Source organism: Cryptomeria japonica, chromosome 5, assembly GCF_030272615.1.
Source record: "Cryptomeria japonica chromosome 5, Sugi_1.0, whole genome shotgun sequence".
NCBI lineage: Eukaryota > Viridiplantae > Streptophyta > Pinopsida > Cupressales > Cupressaceae > Cryptomeria > Cryptomeria japonica.
Window position 1 is genome coordinate 240,257,793 of NC_081409.1, and position 16,261 is coordinate 240,274,053.

Genomic DNA, 16,261 nt, shown 5'->3' on the forward strand with positions numbered 1-16,261 from the left:
AGGAATGATGTTCAACACAAAATGGAGGAGGGAAACCCTAGGTCTGTGGGCTCTTCTTTGGTTATGGAGAACATGGACTCCATTCTGAATGCTGCCAGAAATAGTACCCTAGAAATGTTCAGTTTTCAGAAATGGGTAATTGATAACATCTCCAATATTCAGAATAATAAAATTGAGAACTTGATTAAGGATACCAACACTAAAGGTAAAGAGGATGTTTCGGAGGATACTAGTGAGGCAGAGAACGAAGAAGAAATTCTGGACTGATCGAAAAAAGATATGATTAAGGGAGATTTGAAGCATCTTGAAGATGTGGTCAGAATCATCAAAGAAAAGGGAGAGGTTGATAATGAACTTATAATCAACTGGATTACAAAAACTAAGAAGGCCTTGAAGAAATTCATGAATGCTTTGGTTGCTTGTTTGGAGAAGACCAAGCAGAATAAAGAGACGATGATCATTGATGACGTGCCAACCACTAGTTCTGTTCTTCACTCTTCCAGACGCAGAACCCGACAAACTACCAGTGAGCTGGAGTTGAAGACCAAAGACACCCATCAGATGCAGGACCTGAAAGAGGTAGCTAATGCTATGATGATGCTGGTTAAGGATGCGTAAAAGTCTATAAATATTTTCATCTAACATGTAATCTATTTTTAGGTTGCCAGTTTCTCACTGGCCTTTTGCTGTTGTTTTCTCTGTTATTCTTTTGCAACCTTTCTTTCTTTTTCCCATTCTTTCTAGTTTCTCTTATGCTTATCTTCTCGTTATGTAAGAGGGTTTCGGGTCCCTTAAAACCTGATTTTCCTTAATCAAAAACATGTCTTGCTTGTTGGCTCTACAACTACAACTATCCAATCCCTTCATATTAGGAATGTGCCGTAGGAATAACACTACAAAATTTTAAATTAGTAGCCTACATGAATTCCCTTCAAAACTAGTGCCCAAGATGAAGAGGTAACCAAAAGACATCAATCTGTTAGCTAGAGGAGTACATAAAGTAGTTGGGAGGGATATTTTCATTAATGGAGAATAAGTGGATAGGTTAACATATGACCACTATATTTGATGCTAAAAAACCTTCTAATATTTTATTAAAAATGAGACATTCCTTTGTAGACCAACCATATCGCTAGCCTATTTTCTTAGATTTTGATCCCCAAACAATTTTTGAAACTTTGAGCAAGATCTAGAATTATTTCACTAGTTTTCCCCTTCTCATTTGTTGGAGGTAGATTGGGTACTCAAAACTTTGATGGAGGTTCTTGGTTCTTAGTTCATTAGAATGCTATAATGAACTAATTCTCCTTGTATCTCCATTTTGGCTATATTAGCCTTTCCCAAAACTTGTCAAGCACTTCTATTATAGTTTCCTAATTTTTTTTGCCTAGTGGAACTCTTTTAAAATATACTAAGCATGATCTTGAGGGAACTAATGTTTATAGGTCTACTAGAATGGCCATTTTCCAATATCCCACCAAAAAAAAGTTAATATCTCTAGTAATTCTCTAAGAAAGGGTGATGATTTTAGGGAAGAATCTATGTCTAGGGATAGTTAACTAGAGCCTTCTCATCTTCGGTATGAAGGAAATAGTTTTTTAATGAATCAAATGCTTCATATTGTGATTAAGAGGAGGGTATTTTTTAGATTGAAATGAAGGATGTTCTTGAAACTCTTCTATGGGATGGAAAAATCCCTTAACACTTCTCATAATTTCTAGTACATTGGGACTGAAGATACTAATGCCCTGACAATTTAGCCACAATTGTGTGTGTCCTATTCGTGCAAACATCAAAAAAAGTTGAGAATCTAAATTTTACATTGAATGAAATGGAGAATAAGATGAATTTGATGATTAATGTTTATACTAAGGTAATGGATAGGCCTGCTACCACCCTTTTAGTTTTTGAAATCCAAAATTATAAGAAATATGCTAAGGATGAAGATTGGCTATAAAAAAATGAGGAGATATATATTCTCCTCTAGGACGATTGGGGTACTCTTATTTCTTAGTCTAGTTAATGTGATTATTGTTTTTACTATGCTCTCCTATAACATTGGTCCTTTTTGTTAATGTATTGATTAAGTGTTATATTTAGCCTATGTTGGGCTATTTTTGCTATGCCCTTTGGGCTCTATTTGTATAGGGCTCAATACCCCAATTTTTTTTTAGATTAATAAAAATAATTTGTTTTGACATTTGGAATCTTGTCAAGAAATTCAATGTTATTGGAAACCATATCAAATACTTGTCACATACACAACTCTTAGTGCTTGTTTAGAACTAAATGCTCATTAGGAAATGAAAGTAATTTTAAAACCATTACAAAATTTTCATGCACAATAGTTCCTACTCTAAGACAGTTCATTTGTTTTTTTTAATTGTGTAATTCAATAGAGAAGAGGAACATGTTGGGGCTTTTGGACTTTGGGTTTTGATATTAATTTTGAACCTTTGAATTTTTAAAAGATTCATTGATATTGGGTTACGAGATACAATTGAGACTTGGAACCTAAGCTTCCAAATCTAAAAGGGAGTTTGAGGTTTCCATAGGAATATGGAGGTCAAGGGTGCAAAGGAAATTGGAACTAGAACCTAACATTCTAGGTTCCAATTAAGGCATGAAGTATGAAAGGGATCAATATTCTTTACATGTCAAGGAGTGGAATTCAAACAGAAATAGGGATCTAGAACATGAATTTATTGGTTCCTTTTAGAACTCAATTTTAAAAAGAACCAACGGAAAATACTTTTAAGGAGAAAGAAAGGGGTGGTGATAGGGAGGACTCTAGATTGCTTGAGGTAGCTTGACTCACTCCAAGGCCTTTTTCCTAGCCTAACCCAAGAATACTCCTCTCTATTCCCCTATTTCACTCTAGGTCCTCACTACCGAGGGTTGTTACTCTGCTCTTTGTGAATTCACTTTCATAAATCCACCAACTCACTATCCCACTCAATCTAACTAGACACCTTGCAGGGTTTACTCCACCATTAATTATACCTACAACTTCTCCTAAGTTGTTTTCTCCTCATGTTTGGATCTTCTCTTCCTTTGATCCCATCTTCCCCTGGTCTAAGGATAATAGCCTAGACTCCGGTCTACCCTGCAAGTGATTCCTCTTGGTCACTGATACCTAGTCGGGCTATCATCAAGATCGCCTAGGGCTAGTCTATTGAAACGACTGACGCCATTCCCCGGTCTGCTACAAATAAAACTCTACTGTACATGGTTGGCTCTTCTTGACAACCTCCAATGGTCGTGTGAATCCCATGATGGAGAATCAAGATAAAGCCATGTTATAACTACTTGTCACCAGCAGAAAACAAGAACAGAAAGACAACTTTATCTACAGAGCCGAGCTTGACATGACTTCAAAATTGGAACTCACAAAACATAGAAAAGTAACATCTACTCTATCACACTGGCATTTAAAGATTTAAGCCATTATTTACAGTTTACAAACACAAATTGAACTCTGAGAAAAGAAACCAAAAAATGATCTTCACATTGCTATTCAAAAGAAGTTTGTTCCTATGGAATCAACACATCCGACAATCCCAATCCAACCTCCTTCTAACCTCTTTACAAAATTCCCATTGGGTCTTTTATAGCCTCATAAACATGTCTTGAATCATCCCTAATAGACGAGATTCAACATGACAATTTGGTTTCTGACTGTAACTGACTTTGTATTTCCATTAGGTCATCGGGATAGCATCAAAACATTCACTCCGATGACCGATGATAGTTTACAAAGTGCACATTTCCTCATCAGGTTATCAGTGTAGCATCAAACACCTCTTGCCGATGGACGATGGTGTGCTACTAACAGAATGTGTCCTTATTGGGTTATCGGTGTAGCTCTAAACATGTTATGCCAATAGTCGAACGCATTCTCCAAACGGTATGCTTTTCCATCAGGTTATCAGGGTAGCTCTAAACATGTTGGACCGATAGCCAATGGTGCACTCCAAACCGTATGCCTTCCTATTGGGTCATCAGGTTAGCATCAAACATCTCTTGCTGATACTCAATGGCTCCACTCCAAACTCACTCCACTCACTCCAATCCGCTGGCGACCTCATCAGGTTATTGGGGTAGGTAGAAAACAATCCCGCCGATAGTCGATGGGTCCACTCCGGTATTATGCATACTCATCGGGGCATCGGTATAGGGTAAAACTAGTTGTTCCGATGGCTAGTGGTTGCGCTCCACATGCTGGTGGTGTCATCAGGGTAAGTCTCACCGAAAACATGAATTTTTTAAAAGAAAACAAAAATTCACTCCAAGATCCCTATAAACAACCTAATGGACTTGAACCAGTCCTTATGCCAAAATTGAAAAGGGTATTTGCTCACCCATAGGTGCTCCTGCACTAGGTGGAAGGAGATTTTAAGTCTAGGGAAGATCCTAAAGTCCACAAGGAATTGAAATTTAATTTATATATAATGAATGAAGGGAATAGAGAAAATGGAAGTAGAAACCCAACAATATATGCAAAATTCTTATTGGGACCTAAATTCCAAAATGGAAGTGAGTAGGATTTGGTATGTGTGATAGGGTTAAATACAAAAAAATTGAAGAATAAAAAGGTAAGGACAAGACACATGAAAATGAGGTTCCAACATTTCATCTAGTTGGGTACACATGTACCTCTTAATCAAAATCTAGAGCTCAAGGAGTAGACCATAAAATTCAACTCAAAAAAATGTAAATAAGGCATAGGATCAAGACATTAACGCATGAACATGGCCAACATGGTTCAAGACAACGTAGGAAAACTTCAAGAAAAAGATTAAAATATAGCTTTGTGTAAGAATTGGCTTAAAAGCCACCTAATAATGCAAATGAATGAAGGAAAGCAAAAACAAAAATCATATATGAGATAAATAAACTGTATTCAACTCAAGAGAACACAAATAATACAATGAATGAGAATGGCCATGTATGAGAGCAATGGGTGAGTATATATAGGACTTACCACCCAAGAGACTAAAAACACTACCAATGCGGGATAAAGTGAAAAATTCCCTAAGTAAACTTAATTAAGTGTGAAGAGAGCTATTATGGAGAACTAGCTAATAAATAACTAGATGGAAAAATAACCCTATTCACGCTAACACCCCCCCCCTTGAGTGCAACTTAGCGAGAAATATAGACAAAAAAGAAAAGATGGGTCTTGACAACTAGGCTCAATGAGGTACCCATGTACAAAAAATCTTCTCAAACAAAAAAGGAAGGAGAAAACCAAGTGGGAAAAAAATCTCCCCAAGAGAAGAGGAAAATACAAAAAAATCTCAAAGAATAATGTGAAGGATAATACCCCATGTGATTAAAAACATCCTCATTCCGTGAGAGAAGTTGAGATGAATCACAAGAAGCCAAAACTGTAGCAACACAAACATCATCAAGAGTAACAGTAGATGTGATCTTGGTGAAAGGGAACTTAGCAATTTTTATTTATTTTTGTTGAGTTTGTTTCCAGGATGTTGGAATCATGTGTTTAGTTTTGTAATAAGGCCAAGAGGCCATAGATTGTGTGCTCAAATTATTGTAAGGGCCCTAAGAGTCTTTGTTTGGCCAATGTTGGCATGTGAGCTCTTAAGGGTGTTAGGTAGAGCACTTAATAAGATAAGTTGTTTTGGGTTAATGTAGGTTGTTTGATATTATTTTGAAATTTTTAAGGTCATATGAGTCATTTGAAAGTGACCAAGTTTGGGTTTGAGCAAAGTTTCTCACATATGCAACAAATTGCAAAAGTTGCAAAAGTTGCTCATAGCAACTTTGCAACATTTTCATACTCCAACGGTTAGTTGGTTGACACAATCAGTTGTGAGCATTTGTAACTACTCCAAGGCTAGTATTTGTTGAAGGTGGTTGAAGATCTAAAGGTAAACAAACAAGTTTTGGTTTCCCATCTGGTGTGTTCTACCAAGTTTTTCTTGTTCTTCACAAGTTTATATGACTTGTACGGATCGAGAATCACAAAATAGGGACATGGATTATTATTCTAGTGTCTTACTTTCATTTCTTTTTTTTATTTGGAGTCTTGAAGTGTTGTAGTTTGTGAATAAACTCCATTTTGTTGCAAGCAGGTCCAAGGGCCCTAAAAACCAAGGTTTTTGGAGCAAAGTGGCTCCAACCTAACATTCCACGGTGGATTTACACTCTGAAACCTTGTGGAATGTTAGGTTGCAATATATTCTATGTTTCCCTTTTGTTTTTGAGATAGGGGAAGCCAAATCAAAGATTTGCCACCATACCCTAAGCTTGGCACGTTGAGTTGGCAAGCGTTAGGAATAATAGATAACAGGCCCTAATTGGGTGAATCTGGTGGGTGGAGATGAAGTATGATTGGAGGGGAATTCCATATGGACGCACAAACCCCAAAATATCATCAATTCACTCAGGCAATCAGATTGGTGGAGTTTTGATCAATCTCTATTTTTAAGGCCTCGAAAGGGGCAATTAGGCCTAGTTAACCAATAAGGGTTAGAGATGTTAGCAACCAAACCCACCTCCAGTTTTGAAATATTGTATGTAAACTCCAAAAGGGTGTCTATAATGAAAACGAGTTCATATGTTTGTTCAGGAAGTTTAATCAGTGAATGAAGAATACCTCGCTGAGTGGGCTACTAGAACCAGTTAGGCCTAAAAGTGCAGTTTGTTTGTAAAACACCAAATCAGTAAGTGTCAAATGCTCCTAAGTAAGGAATAGGGTTGGGAATCCATCCAAAGTCATCCATCCTAATGTTCATAGTATGGGTAATGAAGATCATGTGGTAGAGGGGTTGAACTCTTAGGTTGAGTGTGAAAGAGTCTGGGAGAACAAGGTCTCTGAAGCAAGAAAATTGAACTCACAAACAACAAGAGCTTATCCTAGCCTAAGGACCTTGGGAAGGTCAAAGAGGGTAATTCTTGTAGAACCTTGGAGGGTGTGAGGTTTAGAATCATTGGATGGTTCTTGTGTATCTTGCAGGAGATACTTAGACAAGGTAGCACAAACCGGTGAGAGACAATTCACTCTACATCAGATTGGTATTAGAACCAATTGATTGAACAAAGTGGTGTATGTCAGAACTAGAGGTAGAGTCAGAAGTGAGCAACATGCCACCAAAGGTAATAAGCCAAGAGGCCATCAAGAAGTTGTTTCAAGACATGCTTAGTGAAGCCCGGGAGCAAGAAACCAAGAAAGGCAAGGGTAAGGTCACTGGATGGGGTGATGAAACTAATGATGAAGATGCATATGTGATAGGGGTCATAACAGAAAAGAAGGAGTTGGACAAAGATCAACATATCTTCTTGGATGCCCTCAAGTCACTCTTTAAAGACAACATAGAAGGTTTACCTATCTACAATGGAAGCCTAAATGGCGAAGAGTTATTGTATTGGATAGAAGCCTTGCACAATCATTTTGAATACAAGGAAGTTGCAGAAGAAAAGAGGGTCAATTTGGCCAAGTCAAGATTGAAGGGATCAGCCCTAGTGTGGTGGAACATGATGCAAGAAGAAAGAGAACAAATCAGGATAAAGAAGATCATCTCTTGGGAGAGAATGAAGATTAGGATTAAAACTCAATTCTTTCCTATAGATTATGAGGTGAAGATGCACAAGAAGTTGCAGAATTTGAAAAAAAGAGATATGGATGTGAGTACTTATACAAAGGAGTTCAACAAACTTACCCTAAGATCTAGGAAGCAAGAGGAATAAGTGGAGAAGGTTGCAAGGTACTTAAATGGCCTTAGACAAAACATTCAAGATGAGATCACCATGATAGCACCTGACATAATATATAAATGCTTTCAGTTAGCCTTGAGGGTAAAAGATAAGATCAAAAGGAAAGGTGAACATAATCAAAGGGGCAGAGGTGGAAGAGGTTATAGAGGAAGAGGCACCTTTGGAAGGGGCCATATTCCTAGCAATAATGATGAAGGAAATCAATCAGAGAATGGTGGTGATAAATAACTATAGAGGCAGATTTTAGAGACAACTCTAGAGGGAGAAATAACTATAGAAGAAGATTTGGCAATTCAGGAAGAGGAACCACAGTCTTCACTGGTAAATGCTACCATTGTCATCAAGTGGGGCATACCATGAGACAGTGTCCTAAAAAGACTTCAAGCTCTCACATGGGAGACAAGAGAACTCAGTTGGTGCAAGAAGAGGATTGTCAAAGTGTTACCTCACCAATTAGTAAGGCAAGACCGGTCCTAGAGGTAGAGAACCTGATGCTAAGAAGGTTCTTGTTGAAGGTACCACAATCCAAAGAACCTACACAAAGGAAGAAACTTTTCAAAACCACCTACAGATCTCATGGTGAGATTTGTAAAGTTATAGTAGATTCAAGGTCTACTAAGAACATTGTAGTAGTTGAGATGGTATAAAAACTAAAATTGAAAAGGCTGCCACATACCACCCCCTATAAGGTATCTTGGTTGAGTAAGGGTCAACATGTGCTTGTAGATGAGAAATATTGGGTAGAATTTGAAATTGGAGATTACAAGGATAGTGTGCTATGTGACATATTACCCATGGATGCATGTCACTTACTGTTAGGATGACCTTGGCAGTATGATGTCAAAGCCATACATGATGGGGAGAATAATTCCTATGTTATCGCCAAGGAGGGTAGAAAGTTTGAAATGGATCCCTTGATTGATCAAGGAGAAGAAAGACATATTGGATCAAGTGTTATGTTTCTTAGTGGGAAATAGTTCTTGAGATTGTTGAAACATGAAGGGAACCGAGCATGTGGTCTCGTAGTGAAACCCAAAGAAGAGACAAAGACTAAAACCAAACTGGTGATACCGCAAGAGGTGCAGACCTTACTAGACCGGTACACAGATATAGTTGTCAATGAGATACCAGATGCCTTACCCCCTATAAGAGATGTTAACCATCAGATAGACCTCATACCTGGTTCAACTTTTCCAAACAAAGTTGCTTACAAAATGACACCTACTCAAAATGAGGAAATAGCAAAGCAAGTGCAGGAATTGCTAGATAAGGGGTTGATAAAGAAGAGTTTAATTCCATGCACAATGCCTACTATTTTGGCACCTAAGAAAGATGGTAAGTGGAGGATGTGCATTGATTCAAGCACCATAAATAAAATTACAATTAGATATCGGTTTCCAATGCCAAGGATTGAGGATCTAATGGAATACCTAGGTGGAGCTTGCTACTTTTCTAAGGTGGATTTGAAATCAGGCTATCATCAAATTAGGATCAAACCTGGTGATGAATGGAAGACAACCTTTAAAACATATGAGGGGCTATATGAATGGTTGGTGATGCCCTTTGGGCTCACAAATGCACCTAGCACCTTCATGAGACTCATGAATGAAGTTCTTGCAGAGTTCATTGGTAAGTTTGCCATTGTTTATCTTGATGACATTATGATTTTTAGCAGGTCAAAGGAGGAGCATATCAAACATCTGAATCAATTTTTGAGGAAGATACATCAAGAAAAGTTGATGATCAACTTGGATAAATGTGAGTTTTTAAAAAATGAATTGGTGTATCTTGGTTTTGTAGTTTCTCAAGGTTGTTTAAAAATGGATCCATCAAAAGTGGAAGCAATAGTAAATTGGCCTACTCCTAAGTCAATAGGAGATGTAAGAAGTTTCCAAGGTTTAGCTTATTTTTATAGGAAATTCATTAGAGGTTTTAGCCATGTGTGTGCACCTATCTTGAACACCATCAAAGGTGGGATAAAATGTTAGTTTAAGTGGACTAGTACAACAGACAAGTGGTTTGAATTGTTAAAACAAAAGGTAGCAGAACTCCCTTATCTTAGGCTTCTTGATTTCAATCATCTCTTCATTGTGGAATGTGATGCTAGCAAGTTGGCTTTAGGGGCCATTTTGAGCCAAGAAGGTCACCCAGTTGCATTTTTCTCTGAGAAGCTCAATGAAGCAAAACAAAAGTATTCTACCTATGATCTAGAGTTATATGCCATGGTGCAAGCACTCAAGAAGTAGCGACATTATTTGTTACCTAAAGAGTTCATATTCTACACTGATAATCATACACTTAGTTTTTTGAATGGGCAAGAGAAATTGAATCAAAGACATCTCAAGTGGGTTGAGTATTTGCAGGCCTACACCTTTGCCATCAAACACAAGAAAGGAGTCATTAATAAGGTAGCATTTGCCTTAAGTAGAAGGGTTCTAACCATTCAAGAAGTACAACTACAAAGTGTGCGGTTAAATGACCTTAAATATCTCTACCAAGGTGACAAAGATTTTGGTGAAGCATATGATGTTTTCTCAAAGTTTGCTAATGCTTGTCATGTTGCCTATTCTAATTTTATGTTGTAGGAAATCTTGTTGTTTAAAGGACACCTACTTTTCATACCACAGTGCTCTATGAGAGACAATATCATCAAGGAGAAGCATCAAGGCAGTCTAAGTGGACATTTTGCTCTTGACAAGACCTTAGAGCAGGTTGGCAGGTTCTACCATTGGCCTAAACTATAGTTAGATGTTAGGAGGTTTGTGGAGCAATGTGCTATTTGTCAAAGGGATAAGGGTACTTCCAACAATGCAGGTTTATATCATCCTCTATCCATACCAACAAGGCCATGGGAGTGTGTGAGTATGGACTTTGTTCTTGGTTTACCTAGAACTCCAAGAGGATATGACAGTGTCTATGTCATAGTGGATAGATTCGGCAAGATTGTAGACTTTGTGCCTTGCAAATTTACTAATGATGCCTCCTACATAGCAATGTTGTTCTTCAAAGAGATTGTAAGGATCCATGGTTTACCACTTAGTATTGTGAGTGATAGAGATACAAAATTTGTGAGCCACTTTTGGCAAACCTTGATGAAGAAACTTGGTACTAGCCTTTATTTTTCATCTGCATACCATCCACAATCTGATGGTCAAACTAAAGTAGTAAATAGGTCCTTGGGTAATTTACTGAGATGTCTCATCAAATAGCATGGTCAAGTTTGGGATCTAGTATTGGGACAAATAGAGTATGCCTACAATGACTTTGTCAATAGAAGCATAGGCTAGAGTCCATTTGAGATTGTATATGGGTGTCATCCAAGGGTTATTTTAGAACTTAGAGACCTCAGGTCTATGGACCATAGGAGTGCTCAAGGTGAAAACTATGTAGAGAATATGAAGGAGATCCATGAACAAGTCAAGAAAACATTGTAGCAGAATAATGAGAAGTACAAGACACAAGCAGACAAAACAAGAAGAGAAGTACACTACAAGATAGGTGATCTGGTTATGGCCTATCTAAGAAAGGAAAGACTTCCTAAGGGACAACCTAGTAAACTGTGCATAAAGAAGATTGGACTTCTTAAGGTTGTGCATAAGTTTGGCAACAATGCCTATGAGGTAGAACTATCACCAAACTTGGGAATATCGCCAATATTTAATGTATGTGATTTTTTCCAGTATAAAGGAACTCAATTAGCTGTAAACCAAGAAGAGACTACTGCTACTAAAGAAGTAGATTGGATACAAGACCTGCCTCCAAGCCAACCGGTGACATTGGACTGCATTTTGGACTCCAAGGTTGTCAAAAGGACTAAGAAAGGAGTCTACAAAGACTACTTGGTTAAATGGACCGGTCTCCCTGAATCTGAAGCTACATGGATGTCTGAAGGAGATATACTGAAGCATGGAACCACTGTTCAATCCCTATCAACTCAAGGGACTTGAGTTTTTCTTACCCCGGGAGTATGGTGTAGGGGTACTTAACAGTTTTTATTTATTTTTATTGAGTTTGTTTCCAAGATGTTGGAATCATGTGTTTAGTTTTGTAATAAGGCCAAGAGGCCATAGAGTGTGTGCTCAAATGATTGTAAGGGCCCTAAGAGTCTTTGTTTGGCCAATGTTGGCATGTGAGCTCTTAAGGGTGCCAGGTAGAGCACTTAATAGGATAAGTTGTTTTTAGGTTAATGTAGGTTGGTTGATGTTGTTTTGAAATTGTTAAGGTCATATGCACCATTTGAAAGTGACAAAGTCTGGGTTTGAGCAAAGTTGCTCACCTATGCAACAAATTGCAAAAGTTTCTCATAGCAACTTTGCAACATTTTCATACTCCAATGGTTAGTTGGTTGACACAATCAGTTGTGAGAATTTGTAACTACTCCAAGGCTAGTATAAGGCTCGGAAATACCGATGATAATAAGTTCTTGAAGATGGTTGAAGATTTGAAGGCAAATAAATAAGTTTTGGTTTCCCATCTGGTGTGTTCTACCGAGTTTTTCCTGTTCTTTGCAAGTTTGTGTGACCTGTATGGATCGAGCATCCCAAAACAAGGACATAGATTATTATTTTGGTGTCTTACTTTCATTTTGTTTTTGATTTAGAGTCTTGAAGTGTTGTGGTTTGTGAATAAACTCCATTTTGTTGCAAGCGGGTCCAAGAGCCCTAAAAACTAGGGTTTTGAGAGCAAAATGGCTCCAACCTTATGTTCCATGGTGAATTTCCACTCTGAAACCTTGTGGATTCATAAGTTACAATGTATTCTATGTTTCCTTTTTGGTTTTGAGACAGGGGAACCCAAATCAAAGATTTGCCACCATACCCTAAGCTTGGCATGTTGGGTTGGCAAGTGTTAGGAATCATGGATAACATGCCCTAATTGGGTGAATGCGGTGGGTGGATATGAAGTTTGATTGGAGGGGAATTCCTTGTGGAAGCACATATCCCAAACTATCATCAATTCACTCAGGCAATCAAACCGGTGAAGGAGTTTTGATCAATCCCTATTTTTTAGGCCTAGAAAGTGGCAATTAGGCCTAGTTAACTGGTAAGGGTTAGAGATGTTAGCGACCAAAAACACCTCCGAGTTTGAGATATTGTATGTAAAATCCAAAAGGGTGTCTGGAATGACAAAGAGTTCATAGGGTTGTTTAGGAAGTTTGACCAGTGGATGCAGAATACCTCGTCGAGTGGGCTATTTGAACTAGTTAGGCCTAAAAGTGCAATTTGTTTATAAAACACCAAACTGGTAAGTGTCAAAAGCTCTTGATTAAGGAATAGGGTTGGGAATCCATCCTAATGTGTGTAGTGTGGGGAATAAAGATCCTATGTTAGAGGGGTTGAACTCTCAAGTTGAGTGTGAAAGAGTGTGGGAAAACAAGGTCTCTGAAGCAAGAAAACAAAACTCACAAAACAACAAGAACTTATCCTAGCCTAAGGACCTTGGGAAGGTCATAGAGGGTAAGTCTTGTAGACCCTTGGATGGTGTGAGGTGTAGAATCATTGGATGTTTCTTATGTAGCTTGGAGGAGATACTTAGACAAGGTAGTATAAACTAGTGAGAGACAAATCACTCTACATCAGATCTCAATAGGAGGAGATGAAATGAAAGGCTCTAGAATTGGAACACGTGAGAATACCCAAGTTGAACTAACCAAAGTTCTCCTCAATATTTGAATCCACACTACAAGTGTGATCATCATTTGAAGAATCAAAGTCATCAATAGGAACACAATCTAAGAAGGAGTACAACCAAGATGTATGATCTACCACCCCAATAGAAATGATCATGCCACTCTCCAAGTCTTTTATGATGACTGAATCAAGAGTGAACTCCACAGTCTTCCTTGCTAGACCATGAGTGATTTGATATATGGAAAGAAGATTGTTTGTCAAGTGAGGTATGCACAACAAATCATTAAGCCATCTCCAATATCAATAGATACCATCCAAATTGCATTCATATATGTGTGATTGCCCATCAAAATAGGTGGTGTACGTTAGGAAATAGGAAATCATCACAAAACATTATAAATACTAATCTATCTCAATCACGAAAACTAAAATGCAATGATCTATCCTAAAACACACTCAATAGAGATATGAAAGTAAAACATTCAAAATATAAATATTATGCAAACCATATGCAGATCTGAATGCTTCTTCATGCGGCTCCATTGTTCTTCTTTCTTCTCCAAATAGATTTGTTTGTGGATCTCACCTTCAAGTGCATACACCTAATTGTGAAAGCAAGATTGACATTGACACAAGAATACTCGAAGCGTAAATTCAATAGTCTGATTAGGGATTATTAGGGTTTTGATTGAAGAAATTCATCCAATTTATAGACAAATTGGAGAGATGAACAAATTAGCATGATAGTGATTCAAATGGAAATTCAAATCAAGAATAGCAAAATTATGACACGTCTATGACAAATTGCTATGCAAGGATTTATGACAATTTATGACAATTTCTATGTCAAGAATTTATTGATTGTCAATTATGACAAATTATGACAAATTTCTATGTCATTCCCATGAATTTAGGAGAGAAATAGGAGGAAATTGAAATTAAGAATTTAGAAAATTAGAAAATTAGAAAAAGAGGAATAATTAGAAATTAAGAATTTAGGAAAATGAAAATTAGAAATTAGGAATTAGGTAAATTAATTAATAATTTGTCATTTATTAATTAATTCACAAAGAGGAATAATTAGCCAATTAAATGAACATTTAATTGCAATGAGAAGACTTAGGATAAATAAATAATTTATTAATCCTAGAGGAAGAAATGACAAACAAGGTTAAATGATTAAATCACAAAACCCTAGAAGATAAATTAGGTCTTGATGAAAGATAATTGACTCGATCATGATTTGATTTTGGATTGATAAATGACCAATGTGATAAATGATTTGATTGAGAAAATGCGCCAATTGACGAGGAACAATGACAAATTGATCCAAATTGACATAATTGAGACAAACAACGATCAATGACAAATCGGTCGCAAAATGACAAGATCGAACAAGAGGAAAAGAATCGATGACAAAATAGATTGCAAAACGACAATATTGAAAATGACCACGATCAATGATGAATCGATCGCAAAATGACAAGATCGAACATGACAACGACCGATGACAAATCAATCGTTAAAACGACAAGATTGAAAATGATAAGGATTGATGATAAATCGACAAGATTGATAAGAGTACAAGGATCGATGACAAATTGATCGCAAGATTGACAGGAGGACAAAACCCTAATTAGGATTGACGATGTCCAAAATGATGACAAATAAGCACGCATATTGATGCAATAGGATAAGATCGATTAAAATCATGACTGGATAGTGTTGTTGACAAGACCAAATTCGAGAGCGAGACGAATGAAGAATGTAGAAGAATGACTCGATGTTCGCAAATGATAAAGACCAAGTGCGAATCATAGGAGAAATGTTAATGCGATGCAAAAACCTAAAATGAGGCAATGCACAAATGTTAAAGTATGACTCCGCAAGCGTTGACCATTTTTAGGTGTCTACAGGTGGCATGTTGCAAGGGTCAAATGATGAGAACATAGACTGCGAAGATTCTATATGATGAGAAGCTCCTGAATCTAGAAGCCATTACCCTAAATCATGACTTGTAGTACCATAAATAGCTTGTCCTTTATTCTTACTTGTCCCAAAAGTGTAACTCTTTTATTAATCAAATTTCATTTGTTTGAAAGAAGAAACCGGAGTAGACATTCTAAAAGGAAAACTAATTCTATTCTTCTCAAAGATGCTTCAATTCATCAATGTCCTTATAACAATAGTGTTCTTCATGTCCTTTCTTCTTGCAATATGCACAAGTAGGCTTCACCTTCTTAGATGATTCCCTTTTCAAATAGGATGTAGAATCTCCTTGTTAAATAGAGGCATAGGTATCCATTTTGGGGGAAAATTATGCACGTGCTTGATCCTTTTATGGTTTCTCCTTAGACTTATCTTGTTTCTTGTCAGGATTCTCTAACTCTTTCTATCCCTTTGACTAACTAGCCAATAAACCCTGAGACTAAGATGGCTTTAAGAGACCTATGGATAGAAGTGTGCCTTTCTCTTGCATCAATCATTCAGAAAAAGAAGCAAAAGAAAGCATTGTATAAGAAAAGCAAATAGTCAATCTATGAGTATGAAAACTAGAAACAAAAGCAACCTATTCAAGTCCAAGTTTGTCAAGAGTACTTAAGACAAGCTGAATGTCCTTTTTCTCTATACCACATTCTCTACATTATGCTCTCAAATAATTAACTTTTTTTACAAACTCTTTGATGTTCTCAAAAGACCTAGGATCAATTGCCATTAGCTAATTATCAAGTTGGTATCCCCTAACTTAATCAGTTGTCCCATACACAGTTTTTTAATTTGTCCCATGCATCAAGTGAATTATTACAACCATCAAGTTGAAACATTATATGAAGGGACACTAAGCTCATAAGACAACCTCAATATTTTGTTTGCTCAATCATCTAGACCAT

The 16,261-nt window shown here is 37.1% G+C and overlaps 1 protein-coding gene across 1 annotated transcript in view; it reads left to right on the forward strand.

Moving 5' to 3' along the window:
- The first annotated feature begins 453 nt into the window (after positions 1-453).
- LOC131028819 (uncharacterized) overlaps positions 454-16,261 on the forward strand; it is a 105,946-nt gene continuing 90,138 nt past the window's right edge. Inside the window, exon 1 of the mRNA XM_059220539.1 lies at positions 454-614. Coding sequence (XP_059076522.1) covers positions 454-614 — 161 coding nt within the window. The remainder of the gene's footprint in view (positions 615-16,261) is intronic.